The sequence below is a fragment of the Arabidopsis lyrata genome (genome assembly GCF_000004255.2).
Source record: "Arabidopsis lyrata subsp. lyrata unplaced genomic scaffold ARALYscaffold_1, whole genome shotgun sequence".
Taxonomy (NCBI): domain Eukaryota; kingdom Viridiplantae; phylum Streptophyta; class Magnoliopsida; order Brassicales; family Brassicaceae; genus Arabidopsis; species Arabidopsis lyrata.
This window is the reverse complement of record NW_003302555.1, coordinates 26,172,259-26,185,554: the sequence shown is the minus strand read 5'-3', so window position 1 is coordinate 26,185,554 and position 13,296 is coordinate 26,172,259. Positions and strand designations below refer to the sequence as shown.

Below are 13,296 nucleotides of genomic sequence, written 5' to 3'. Positions count from 1 at the left end.
TTTGCACAATTAATTAATTAATTTTTGTGGCATTTTGCGATCAGCTCACGAGTGGCTATGAGATAGAAAACGTAGACGAACTCGACAAGTCATGGCTTCTGTTTATTCTCTTCTTCCTTAAAGCTCCTTTCTTCCACGTTTCCTCATTTGTAGCTTCTCTCTCAAAATTCCATTTTGATTTCATCGCAGAAGTCTCGACGAAGAAGAAGAAGAAACAGAGCTGCTTCAATGGCGGCCACAGCTTCTAACTCATTACTTCGCTCTTCACATTTCTTAGGATCCCATATCATAATCTCATCTCCCACCCCTAAAACCACCAGAAAACCCTCGTTCCCTTTCTCCTTCGCCTCCCGTGCAAAATACCAAATCACTCGATCGTCTCTAGACAACAATTCTCCAAATGGCAAACCCAATTCGCCATTCTCGTCGCAAGTTGCTTTAGCAGCTATTCTGTTCTCTTCAATTTCATCATCTCCGCCGCGAGCTTTAGCCGTAGTGGACGAACCAGCTTCTCCGTCTGTCGTTGTGGAAGCTCAAGCTCAAGCAGTGAAGCCATCGACGTCATCGCCGTTGTTCATTCAGAACGAGATACTTAAAGCACCTAGTCCTAAATCATCGGATCTTCCTGAAGGATCACAGTGGCGATACAGCGAGTTTCTTAACGCTGTGAAGAAAGGTAAAGTGGAGAGAGTTAGATTCAGCAAAGATGGTTCTGTTCTTCAGCTTACTGCTGTCGACAATCGCCGTGCCTCCGTCATCGTCCCTAACGACCCTGACCTTATTGATATCTTGGCTATGAACGGAGTTGATATATCGGTTTCTGAAGGAGAATCCTCTGGCAATGACTTGTTCACTGTCATTGGAAACTTGATTTTCCCGCTTTTGGCCTTTGGTGGACTCTTCTTGCTTTTCAGGCGAGCTCAGGGTGGTCCTGGTGGTGGTCCTGGAGGCTTGGGTGGTCCTATGGATTTCGGACGTTCGAAATCCAAGTTCCAGGAAGTGCCTGAGACTGGTGTGTCATTCGCAGATGTTGCTGGTGCTGATCAAGCTAAGTTGGAGTTACAGGAAGTTGTGGATTTCTTGAAGAATCCTGATAAGTACACAGCCTTGGGTGCTAAGATTCCTAAAGGGTGTTTGCTTGTTGGACCGCCTGGTACGGGTAAGACACTCCTGGCTAGGGCGGTGGCTGGGGAGGCAGGAGTACCGTTCTTCTCTTGCGCGGCCTCGGAGTTTGTGGAGCTTTTTGTGGGTGTTGGTGCATCTAGAGTTAGGGATTTGTTCGAGAAGGCTAAGTCGAAAGCACCTTGTATTGTATTCATTGATGAGATTGACGCTGTGGGGAGGCAGAGAGGAGCTGGGATGGGAGGAGGAAATGATGAGAGAGAACAGACTATTAATCAGTTGTTGACGGAGATGGATGGATTTTCTGGCAACTCTGGTGTGATAGTTTTGGCAGCTACGAATAGGCCGGATGTTCTTGATTCGGCACTGTTGAGGCCTGGAAGGTTTGATCGACAGGTCACGGTGGATAGGCCTGATGTGGCTGGCAGAGTCAAGATTCTTCAGGTTTTTTCATAGCTGTTTTATAAAGTTTACTGGTTGTCTCTGGAGTTGTGTGAAAGATTCTTATTTCTCTGTGGGGTTTGGTTTTATTGTAGGTTCATTCTAGGGGGAAGGCACTTGGTAAAGATGTGGACTTTGACAAGGTTGCGAGGAGGACCCCCGGTTTCACAGGTGCTGACCTACAAAACCTGATGAATGAAGCGGCGATTCTTGCGGCCAGGCGTGAGCTTAAGGAGATAAGCAAGGATGAAATCTCTGATGCTCTTGAGAGGATCATTGCTGGACCTGAGAAGAAGAATGCAGTTGTCTCTGATGAGAAGAAGAGACTTGTTGCATACCATGGTTAGCATTTTTTTCTAACTATATATAATGGAGTAATCAGCTGGGATTCTTGTTTTCTGACCACCTCAAATGAATTTTAAATTTGCAGAGGCTGGTCATGCTCTAGTGGGTGCTCTTATGCCGGAATATGATCCGGTTGCCAAGATTTCCATCATTCCTCGTGGCCAAGCTGGTGGGCTCACTTTTTTTGCTCCAAGCGAAGAAAGACTTGAGTCTGGATTGTACAGCAGGAGCTACCTCGAGAATCAAATGGCTGTTGCACTTGGCGGAAGGTTAGTTAGTAATGGCCTCGTCACAAAAGCCAGGTTTTGAATTTACAGAGAAGGGTTTCATTGTGTTGGAACCATCTCTCTCTTGTGTTGGTTATGTCAGGGTTGCAGAGGAGGTGATCTTTGGGGATGAGAATGTGACGACCGGAGCATCAAATGATTTCATGCAGGTGTCTCGTGTGGCACGTCAAATGATTGAGAGATTTGGGTTCAGCAAAAAGATTGGACAAGTTGCTGTTGGTGGCCCTGGTGGAAATCCCTTTATGGGTCAACAAGTATATTGCTAAATGAACTTGGTTTCTCGGTTTGATCATTAGGATTGTTGGTTCGACAAGTTGGAGTGTTACTTATATCCATGAAATGTTTTTGCAGATGTCATCACAGAAAGATTACTCAATGGCAACTGCAGATATTGTAGATGCTGAGGTGCGAGAGTTAGTTGAGAAGGCATACAAGAGAGCAACGGAGATCATAACAACTCATATTGATATCCTACACAAGCTTGCACAGCTCCTCATCGAGAAAGAAACTGTTGACGGCGAAGAGTTCATGAGCCTCTTTATTGACGGCCAAGCTGAGTTGTATATATCTTGATTCCTCAAAGTTGTCATTGCTTAGTGCTTACAATATCATTAGCTTATAAGTATATTTGTGTTCATATGTGTCACCAATTCAGTATATTTGTGTATACTTTGTAATGTAATGCAATGTGTTTACTTTATGAGCATATTCAGCTTTGCAAAAACTGGCTTTTTCTTTACCTAGATAGTTTCTTTCTAAGTTCGATGTGAATCAGCATGACAAGCAAGTATTTCATGAATTGTATCAACCACCTGAATAGAGAGCAATAAAAGTAATTTGAACCGGTTTACTGCGGTTTAGATCGTTGGCCCATTTTCTTCTTAAACGATTCTCAACGTAATAACAAGTCTACAATGAAACGAACGATGTCTTAACACAATAAATTTACAGGGACGTAATTTTTCTTAGGAATCAGAATCACCACCGACTTTGGCGACAATAACTGAAGCATAGTGAGCAATGTTAGCCTCAGGGGATTGCTTAAGCCTTGCGATGACCGGGAACAACTCTGATGACTTCACGAACTGTCTGCAAATCTGGTGGTTCGAACACATTTTAGCCAATGAGAAGAGTGCGATCTTGAGCGGTGACTCACTCACTGTCTCTTTCTTGCTTGGGTTCAAGGCAAGAGTCGAGCAATCGGCAACTAGCCTCAGTAACGTCTGCACAGTGCACACAACGTACGCGAAATTAGACACAAGAAGTCGTATGTATATTGACCTACCAAATTAATCTGCAGTTGTTACTAACTTGTAAAGCTCCTTTGGAGACTATATCTTCACAGAGTTTGTTGGAGTTTCGGACAAGGTTGCTCAATGCACCAGCAGCGTTTGCTTTTGTCTTGTCTTCTTCAGCAGTGGTCAAGACGTTTGCTAGCTGCGTTATAGATCGTCGTAGCTCTTCATACAGCGTGTCGTTATGGTAAGCAGCATTTCCAATCTGCAAAAGAGAAAAAATGGAAAGGGCTCTTTTAACATTTGATCAGAAGTATTATGGAAGTAGAGAAAAAAAAAAAACTTGTTAGTTTTTGATGATTTTACAGCAAAGCAAGCGAATTTTTGTGTTCGTTTGTCCGGATCAGCGCATCGATCAATGAGGAGACCGATGATTTGATGTTCCGCCTGCACATAATAACCACCCAGACCATGTAAGAAAAAACACTCTGTTCTGAAAAGTTCGAGCTCTCAAAGTAAAAGAAGCTTAGTGCTGTAACTTACAAGAGAGCTGTAGAAATATCCATTGTGTCTGCACATATTGCCAAGAGCACTACAAGCTTTTGCACGTATATTTGGATCCACATGGGTAAGAAATTCCTTCAAAGGCTGCAAAACAGAAGCCTCCCCGATGTATTTATAGAAAGCCTGTACGGTTGCACAATAGTACCAAATTAGATACCATCGTTTACTTCACTATCCTGTGTCTAAGCGAAGGTAACAAATAGAATGCATCCTAAATATAAAACGCTTACCTTATCCATCCTAGATAGATCAGATATGATCATCAAAATATCAAGTATGACTTCTCTTGGACTTGATTGGTTGAGTAATTTTTTCATTCTGTTAGGATCTAACAGACCTTTGCTCACGAGTTCTACCGCAAGACGCGGACGACCCACCATTTTGGCAAGAAAAGCAACGGGCCTTACTAAATCTTTTATTTCCAAATGTTCCAAGCAACGTAGGATTAAACTCGGAACTCCCACCTGAAAAAATTGTCAAAAACTCAGCTTGTAACAATAACAAGATTTCAACTCATGAATCATTAAAAGGAAAACCATAGATTCCAATCAACATTTAAACAGAAGTATGTAAAAATCAAGGAAACAGAATCGACGAACTAACCTCCAGGAGGACTTTTATGTATTTGTCCATATCCTCTTCTATAGCTTTTAGCAAATCTCTATCTTCCATGCACACTCTCACCCCAGGAGAACCCATGTTGAGAATAAATCCACTATTTACAGAGGCTGTGGCAGATAACGAACCTGGTTGACTTTGTAGAGCAACAAAAGGAAATGCTAAGAGATCAATTATCACATTTATTGTCTCTCTGACTCCATCTTTTCCTCCCCCCGGACCTCCCCAGTTCTTTACTAGCTTGATATGAGCATCAGATAGTAAACAAGTAATCAGCTTCATGTTTTCAATCTTCACAAGAACCTGACGGAAAGTTAAAGTGCCGCCTGAAAGACAGTGGCAAATGGAAGAGACAGTCCATATAACGCCAACAGGGGACAAGCCAATCCGGTTGGGTGTTTTCTTGATGTCATCTGGGGAAGCATTTGAAAGTTTGCCAGCTAACAGATTTATAAGAAGCAATGGCGCACCACTAGCAATAAGCTGCTGCACAGTTAAAGGTCCTCCCCACTTCAATCTGGATTCTAATAAACCGATACATCCATCCAGAAGTCCGTGCCATTTGGTAAAATTGGCAGAATGAGAGATGACTTCACCTTCATGACTTGGCATAGGTCTAAGATGATAACAAAGCTTAGTAGCTCGAGGAATCAGAGGTACCGCAATCTCAGAGACAGAAGATTCAGCAGAAGATCCTTTTTCAAGAGAGAGAATAGATGCGAGAGCAAGCATAGCTGAAGCAGAGTGATTCTGAAGAGAAGCTTCAATTTTATCATCTGAGGCAATGTGATTGGCTATAGCAGTAAGACGATGTAGATGCTTCCTTGGAGAAGTTGTAAGCATTAACAGGGCAGAATTTCTCCCAGTCAACTTCAAACATTGAGCAACTGTTGCCAACAGAAGGCATGAATGGAATACCAGATTGTTTAGTCTGCCCTCGAAGTTATTTTTTTCTCTTGTTTGTTGGTCTTTGCTTGATAATGTTGCATAGGATAGTATAGAAAATAATTCTGAAATAACTGTACCATCCTCTCCACCACTGACTACGGTCGTAATAGGCAGTGAACTGGGAAGACCACAAAGCATGCTAGGCATAATTCCATTGTGAAGGCAGCATCTTGACAAGAGCTGAATCATTACATAAGGAGTTTCCAGTTAAGTTTAAAGAGCGGAAAGAAAAACAAATTCAATTATATCTGTGGACCAAAAATCAAGTTATCTTGTAACTTGGTGAATCCAAACAACCTACAACAATTTTGTTAAGATAGCCAAAAAAGAAGAGAAGCATCACGTAATCACCTGAATTGCAGAAACCAATGGAGCCTCCACTCGTTGGTGAAGGCAATGACCGATAGCAACTTGCACATGCTTTGATCGGAGATATGTTCTTGTCACTGTATCAACAAGTTTCTCAGATAACGGACCCCACTCACTGTTTCCTTTTTCATGCTGAGAGAGACGGTTCTGCAAAGCATCTAGAGGTAATATGTTCACATTATCATTCTTGAAGAATGTTTCGGAAGTATCTATGAGAATCCATATTGCTCTACAAGCTTCACAGGCAGCTGCTAACATTTGTGAAGTGCCGGAAGTTAAACTCGACCCAGAAGAAGCCAGACAAAGACACAAATGATCAACTAAGCGAGACATGTTAGCATGCTCCAAAATCTGTTTAGAAACAGAATCAGGAGTTGAAGATTTAAGATCTTCGGCAACTCGAGATAACATTGTTGTGATGCAAGAACAGGCCTCATATATAATTCTACCAGTTCCCTCTTCTTTCCATCCAACGACCTACATCCACATAAAGTAAAAAATAAGTACATGTGGTTTAATCTCACAGGAGACTTATGTGCCAAAAAAACTCACCTGTACGAAGATTTCCACTACTTTGGCCCAGTGCCTGATATAGGAACTATGTATGCTATTGCCTTCAATATGCCCTACCAAGTTTTTAGTGACTGAAAGACTCTGAAAAAATAAGTCTGTGTTAAAAATCATTGAACTTTTTTTACTTGCTGATTGTGGAAAGCAGGCTGACTGTCAAACAAAGTAGGTATCTAATCAAACACATGATAGACATTTTGGTCAAGAGAATTCACCTTTGGTATTATTTTGTTGAACTCGGATGATTTCATCCCAACAAGAGCGTCAGTAAAGTCTAGCAGTGCACACGTTATTTTCTCAATCAGTCCAACTGAAACTATGGCACGAACTGCAACCAAATTGGAAATGATCCTGAGGGACTGAACAGAGCAAGCAACATCTTTGTCCCTGCACACCCATGAACGAAAATGTGAATATGCATGTATAAGAAAAAATAACATAAATTACAACAATTTACTGGAAGAGAGTAATAGATCATAAAACCAGAAAGTTGCAACCCTGTTCAGAGTCTATCTTATGTAAGAAACCTATTTATGCTCCCGTTCTTATGATCAAGTAGGAGCACAACATTATATAATAAAAGAACAGCCTATACACCAAATTTTACCTTTTAGAATCTGGTGATTTTGAAAATCTTTCCAGTGACAGCAAGACAAGATCCAATGCTTTATCATCTTCACCTATAACTTGTGCACCTTTAACAGTGCGAGATGTATTTTCCAATTTGTCCAGTGTTGCGTTACCTGAAACGGGAAAACAACCCAAAGATGAATGAGGATGATATATAGGGCCATGATGAAAGAAAGCAAAAGAAACTTCGAAGGCAGCTAAGGTTCTTTCACAGATAGCAAAATGTATGTGAATTTTCTGACACTAATCTTTTAAGACATGCAGATTTACTAAAGGAGAGCTGGGTTTATATATGAAATATACAAAAGCTGAAGTAAAAAAAAAAGGAAAGAAAATCCTTATATCATGGGAGTTGTGTTAAATCTAAACAAATATCAAGCATAGCATGACACCATAGCAAAAATCCAGCTCTAAGAGTTGTAAACCTAGAACAATAGAGCATACTTACTACAACCTTTGATAAAGAAGAAAATGCATTTGGCCATAACCAACAATGAAAGGATGGTATCCAAATATATGTCTCTTAAATTGATATGGAAATGATCATCAGAATCTAAACATGGATTGTTTACATCACTGTATCTATCTGTTGGTAACTCTTTTGATTCTCAAAATTCAAAAAGAACAGATTTACAAAAAGCATATCCCATTACCTGAACTTTTTATCTCCTCTTGGGTTGGGAATCCAAGAAAATCCTCATGGGGTGGAGAATTTACATTGACAGCACTCTTCATATCTGACTGAACGTCAGCTAGAACTTTTGTAGCAGACATGTTCTCAACCAGGGTCACAGAGTCGCACTTTTCTGTGACATTTAACACTATAAATTTAATAAAGGAGAAAATTAATTAAGAATTAGATTTTAACCACAAACTGAAGAGAATCAAACCATTTCTCTGTTGCCCTCCATTTCCTTTGAGCATCCAAGCTGCCTTATGGTCAACTACTGAAGTTTGGATTTCCTGTACGGGTTCAAAATGTTCTTAGTGATCTATTATTCCAACAACATTTTCCAATTTCAAATCCTTTACATTTTATGAAAAAAGCCAGTTTTAACGAAATGCTCTGTACATTGGACTCAAGCTGCAAAGTATAAGTCATCAATATCAGATCATTACCCTGGCTTCAACTTCTTCTTGTGATTCTTTAACGAAGGGGTGCTCAAGAAGAGCAGGCCAGGTTAATCGATTTTGGGGCTCCTGTTCGCATTGTAATAGACAAACAGTTTAACCCAGTCCAAGAATAGTCTCAAACGTATCAATAAATGGACAACTTAAATAATAAAATTCACCTTGTTGAGCAATCCTTTCAAAAAGCTTTTGAAATAAGGACTCATTTCATCAGGATATTTGACAGGATCCTTGAAGATTCACTAAAATGTTAGCTCAAATTTTTAGCATAGACTATGGACAAATATGAAATTATTGATGTACCTTAACAATGTGCTGAATGAGAGCATACACAGAATTGGTGTAGAACGGAGGTTGACCTACATATAACTCATACCTGATGTATCACAAGAGATTAATTAGAACCATCTTAAGTGCAGTGAAATGTGAATAACACAAGAATAAAGCAAAAACGAAAAACTATGAAAGAAAAGCCATCACAATCATCACATTTATATATGTAATAGCTTTCATAAAAATAGGAATTGAAGTACGACAACTCAAATGAGTTTCTCCACTTACAATATAACACCAAGAGACCACAGGTCGACAGTGCGATTGTATGGTTTTTCTCTCACAAGCTCTGGCGCCATGTACAGCGGAGTGCCTGATGTAAGATTTTGGATTAGTAACAAGGACCGACTTACTGAGTTATTCATTCATTAATTCGTCTAAAGAAAATAAAGATGTTTAACCTTTAATGGATCGCAAAACCACAGTGTTGGTAGACATAGCTCGAGCAAAACCAAAATCACATAGCTGAAAAATCACGAGGGAAGACAAGTAAGTTGATGCCAAAGAGAAGTAAGAGAAAAAAAATATAATCAAGCTGCATTGAAGAGTACTTTTATTTCTACTGATATTTCGTTAAGTATATGAGATTTCTGGCTAGCCGTATCCTCTTCTAGTACTAACATGATAAACTTAGTTTTCTGAAACAATCATAGACTGTAACTATAAACCTATCATATTTCTTATCTTTAAGAAACAACAATATGAACAACTGATGTGTGTGGGAAGCATAGAAACAACAGCAGTTCAAACTTAATTCCTGGAAGCAGCAAAAAGAAGGTTATATTACCTTAACGACAGACCCAGCACCAATAAGTATGTTTTGTGGCTTCATGTCACGGTGAATTATACGGTTAGAATGCAAGTAATGCAATGCTTTTACCTGGATTTTATAGAAATTTCGGCAGTGTCTTATTAATCATAGAATGGGAAAATCAGATATAGAAATAAGAGGCATGTTGGCAAAACATGTTACCAACTGCTTTGCGATTGCTTGAACTTGTTCTTCCGGAAGGCACTTGTCATCTTCAAGAATCTCAAACAATTCACCCTGAAAAATTAGGTGTTCCATCGTGATTCTTTAGTTCGTATAGGTATAGCTATATGCTTCATAGATTCTACAATCAACAGTGAGAAAAGTACTTGGGCAAACTCAGTGACAACACAGAACTCTCGTGCGTTTTCAAAGGAGTCGAGCATTTCAATAATATTCTCATGCTTGAGCTTCCGCAATATCTGAGGCATACAAAAGAACGTTGGTCAAATCCAATGGTACTAAATAGATTGGGATTAAAATTGATGGCGTCAAATGATGTGAAGCATGTAAAGTCCAAGGACCGAAACTTCCTAACCTCGATTTCTTGCCTTAGACTATGTATATCCTTGTCACTCTTTCCTTGTTTCATGATGAACTTCATCGCCACCGTCTGAAAAAATTACCAAATTAAGATTTGGTTAGCTGATTTGAAGCAGCCGATGATAACGAAGAGAATAACTCAACAACAATTTTACCTGGCCTGTATACTTCCGTCTTCCTTTGTAAACCCTTCCAAAAGAGCCTTCACCGACGAGCTCTATCACATGATAATCCTCGACACCCATATCTGAACGCGATTGGCTTTTTATCTGACAAATAAAGCAACAATTTAGCTTCCAACTGAAAATCACGGTACCCAGACCCAAACACCAGCACAATTGACAGTCTCTATTCAATCCGATTCGATCAAAAGCGAAAAAGTTATTTCGAAATTAGGTTCCGGTTCCGATTTCTTGTTTAGCATAAGCAAAAAGTAGCGAATCGAGTGACAGGAAACATCAAATTAAGCAAGAAATGCAGATCCTAAACCTGATTGGCGAAATAAATCAGCCCAAGTTCGGAGTAAACGAGGAAATCGAAGATTAGGGAAAGTAAGACGAATATTGAACCGTGGCTCACGAAGATGCGTAGAATAGGCGAAGTGGTGGCCGACGGAGATGGTAGAACTGGGGACGCCGGCGACGAGAAACAGCGGAGGAGGTATTCGGCGGTGAAACGAAGAGAGATCCGTTGGATCGATGCTTGAAGAGAGATAAACTCTGAGTTTGGATATTCTCGGAAACTTTTGAAATTCAAAAAGAGGGAAAAATCTTTACTTCTCTCTAGAGTAGTGTACTCTCTCAAACCTTATAAAAACCACAAGTCCTAATTTCCGGTTTATTTAGGAAAAAAAAAACCAAAAATACCATATAAGAGAATATGCACAAAATAGCCAAATTTTCGAAGATAATTAAGAAAATAGCTATGAGTTACAGTAACTTATCTGTATGATGTCGGAAAGCACGTGTAATTACATACATGTCCTTTATAACATGTTTTTTCTCGAATTACATGTGATAGAATAATATATCTCCTTTTATCATATTATTTTCCGGTATTACACGTTATTTATAAAGAGCACATGTTATTTTTTGAAAAAACACTCTATTCAGTTTAATATCTTTCTCTATCATGTTATTTTGTAGTAATAAACGTTTTTATTATGATCACATGTGATTTCTTTAAAAAAAGATTCTTATTTTATAGTAATTCACGGTTTTTATTAAGATCACATGTTATTTCTTTGAAAAAACACTCTATTCAGTTTAATATCTTTCTCTATCATGTTATTTTGTAGTAATACACGTTTTTTTATTATGATCACATGTGATTTCTTTAAAAAAAGATTATTATTTTATAGTAATTCATGGTTTTTATTAAGATCACATGTTATTTCTTTATAAAAAGATTCTATTCAAGTTTAATTTTTCCGTAACAATGTTTTTAAAAAAAAAATACTACGTAACAATGTTTTTTCTTAAAAATTAATTACGTTTTTTTAAATAGCATGTCTTTTAGTTAAATATAACATGTGAAATTTAGATCTTACGTGCTATTTTGAAAAATATCACGAAACAATGTCGCCTACTGTAGATCTCAAAACAAACGGAGGATGGTTTTGTTATTTCACATCCTCAGACAAGGTGGGTCCATGCTGTTTTCCGACAGAAAATTTTCTCTCTGCTAGTTTCTTAATTTATGTGTCCAATTTGGCTATCTACTAATATTACCCAAAATATAATTACTTATCATCTTCCACAATTTGGTCATAAACGTCATTTCTACTAAGGAACCTATCGGTAACGACTACCGGCTGTTATTTTTAGCTGTAAAGACTTTAACTGTAAATTTTTTTGCTGTAGAAATTTTTTATGTAAGAATTTTAACTATATAATTTTATAACTGATTGGTAAAGACTGTGACTGTAGAAATTACAATTTTAAATAATAACCAAATATATGGGAAAATATGTAACTTAGAAGAACAAAAAAAAAATCAATTGTAAATCAACTGAAATTTTTGAAAAATTAATTTATGTGCTAAAGTTATGAGAGCTTACATACATATGGAAATAAGAAAAGAGAAAAACTATAAATTTTTATTTGATTTAGTTTTAAAGGCAGGTTTTCGTGACTTTTAAAAAATGTTGAAAACAAAGAGTAAAAAATCAAAAAAGGGCTGTGAAAGCTTTAAAAAAATTTTAAAGTCAAAAAAGCTTGATTGGAAAAAAAAAACTGTAGAAACTTTTAAAATCTTTTTAAGGCTTTAAAAGCTTGTACCAATCACAACCTACATCAACAGTCACTTTAATAGTAACTTATCTATCTATTTGATAAGTAAGCAATACCACAAACTTTTGCATGTCAAAATTTTATCAATTTATTTATCAATTTCTTCTAAATCATCAGTCACTTTAATAGTAATTGTCTATCTATTTATCTGACAAGTAAGCAATACCACAAATTTTTGCATATCAAAATTTGATCAATTTATTAATCTATACTAGTATAATCGCAGCACTTTTTGTGACGGATGGGTAAAAAAGCTTTCGGGTATATCGGATATCCGACCCATTTTAAAAATTCCTTCACAAAAAATTTGTTGGGTCGAGTTATATTTAACCCAACTCATACACCGGATATTCCATATTTAATAATTTAGATTTTTAGAAGATTTGATTAAGATTTATAATTATGATTCTCCTATCATCTTTGTTTGATTTGTTTTTAACTGTTTTGAATCATCATATAATACATAAAGTAAAAAAAAAATCAATTTTTTTTCTGCATATACTGTGATTTGAAATTTTAAAAACGGACATATATTATCCAATTGACGAAAATGTGTGTTCAACGTTCTACATCGATTAAAATATTTAGACAATGATTCAGAATCATATCATAAATAAGAACATTAATAAAATAAATGAGTCTTTTGGCGGGATGGGTTTGGCGGAACGGGTTTTTGAATCAACAATAATAAAAAGATTAAAATATCATTAATCCGCCGCTTCAATACGGATTTAATCCTTATTTTTTTAATACAAATCACAGGACGGGTTAAGAAATTACGGAACGGGTTATATTTCGGAAATGATTTATATGGCGGACGAATTTGAATCAATATTTATATACCGCTTTAATACGGGTTAAATCCTCAGTATATTAATAATTATCTCGTGGACTCGTGGTATACCGTTACTTAATAACAATTGTAAACTATAATATAAATAAATATGTTATAAGGAGATACAATTTACAAAATATTTTTATACTAACTTTAAAATTAAATCATCCCGCGGTGTACCGCGGGTTAAAATCTAGTTAAAAAGTATGTTTAGAAGGTTTAT

At 37.4% G+C, this 13,296-nt stretch overlaps 2 protein-coding genes across 3 annotated transcripts; one reads left to right on the top strand and one right to left on the bottom strand.

The window, feature by feature from the left end:
* Nucleotides 1-47: 47 nt before the first annotated feature.
* Nucleotides 48-2,919, top strand: LOC9327624 (ATP-dependent zinc metalloprotease FTSH 1, chloroplastic). Its single transcript, XM_002894192.2, has 5 exons — nucleotides 48-1,566; nucleotides 1,659-1,905; nucleotides 1,994-2,177; nucleotides 2,278-2,449; nucleotides 2,547-2,919. The coding sequence occupies exons 1-5, from the start codon at nucleotides 229-231 to the stop codon at nucleotides 2,766-2,768; spliced, it is 2,163 nt and encodes a 720-aa protein (XP_002894238.1). The 5' UTR covers nucleotides 48-228; the 3' UTR covers nucleotides 2,769-2,919.
* Nucleotides 2,920-3,028: 109 nt separating this feature from the next.
* LOC9330299 (serine/threonine-protein kinase TIO) lies at nucleotides 3,029-10,770 on the bottom strand. Of its 2 annotated transcripts, XM_021013665.1 has the most exons (24): nucleotides 10,622-10,715; nucleotides 10,437-10,587; nucleotides 10,103-10,216; nucleotides 9,943-10,017; nucleotides 9,734-9,826; nucleotides 9,567-9,641; nucleotides 9,381-9,473; nucleotides 8,995-9,058; nucleotides 8,822-8,906; nucleotides 8,564-8,636; nucleotides 8,422-8,490; nucleotides 8,249-8,329; nucleotides 8,020-8,092; nucleotides 7,783-7,935; nucleotides 7,107-7,242; nucleotides 6,715-6,886; nucleotides 6,482-6,583; nucleotides 5,912-6,406; nucleotides 4,598-5,740; nucleotides 4,225-4,458; nucleotides 3,974-4,117; nucleotides 3,797-3,877; nucleotides 3,507-3,695; nucleotides 3,029-3,418 (listed from the first exon to the last, which is right to left on the bottom strand). In XM_021013665.1, the coding sequence occupies exons 3-24, from the start codon at nucleotides 10,190-10,192 to the stop codon at nucleotides 3,161-3,163; spliced, it is 3,978 nt and encodes a 1,325-aa protein (XP_020869324.1). In that variant the 5' UTR covers nucleotides 10,193-10,216; nucleotides 10,437-10,587; nucleotides 10,622-10,715; the 3' UTR covers nucleotides 3,029-3,160. The 2 variants fall into 2 exon arrangements, with proteins under 2 accessions (XP_020869324.1, XP_002891561.1); XM_002891515.2 differs by having other exon boundaries at nucleotides 10,517-10,770.
* Nucleotides 10,771-13,296: the final 2,526 nt, after the last annotated feature.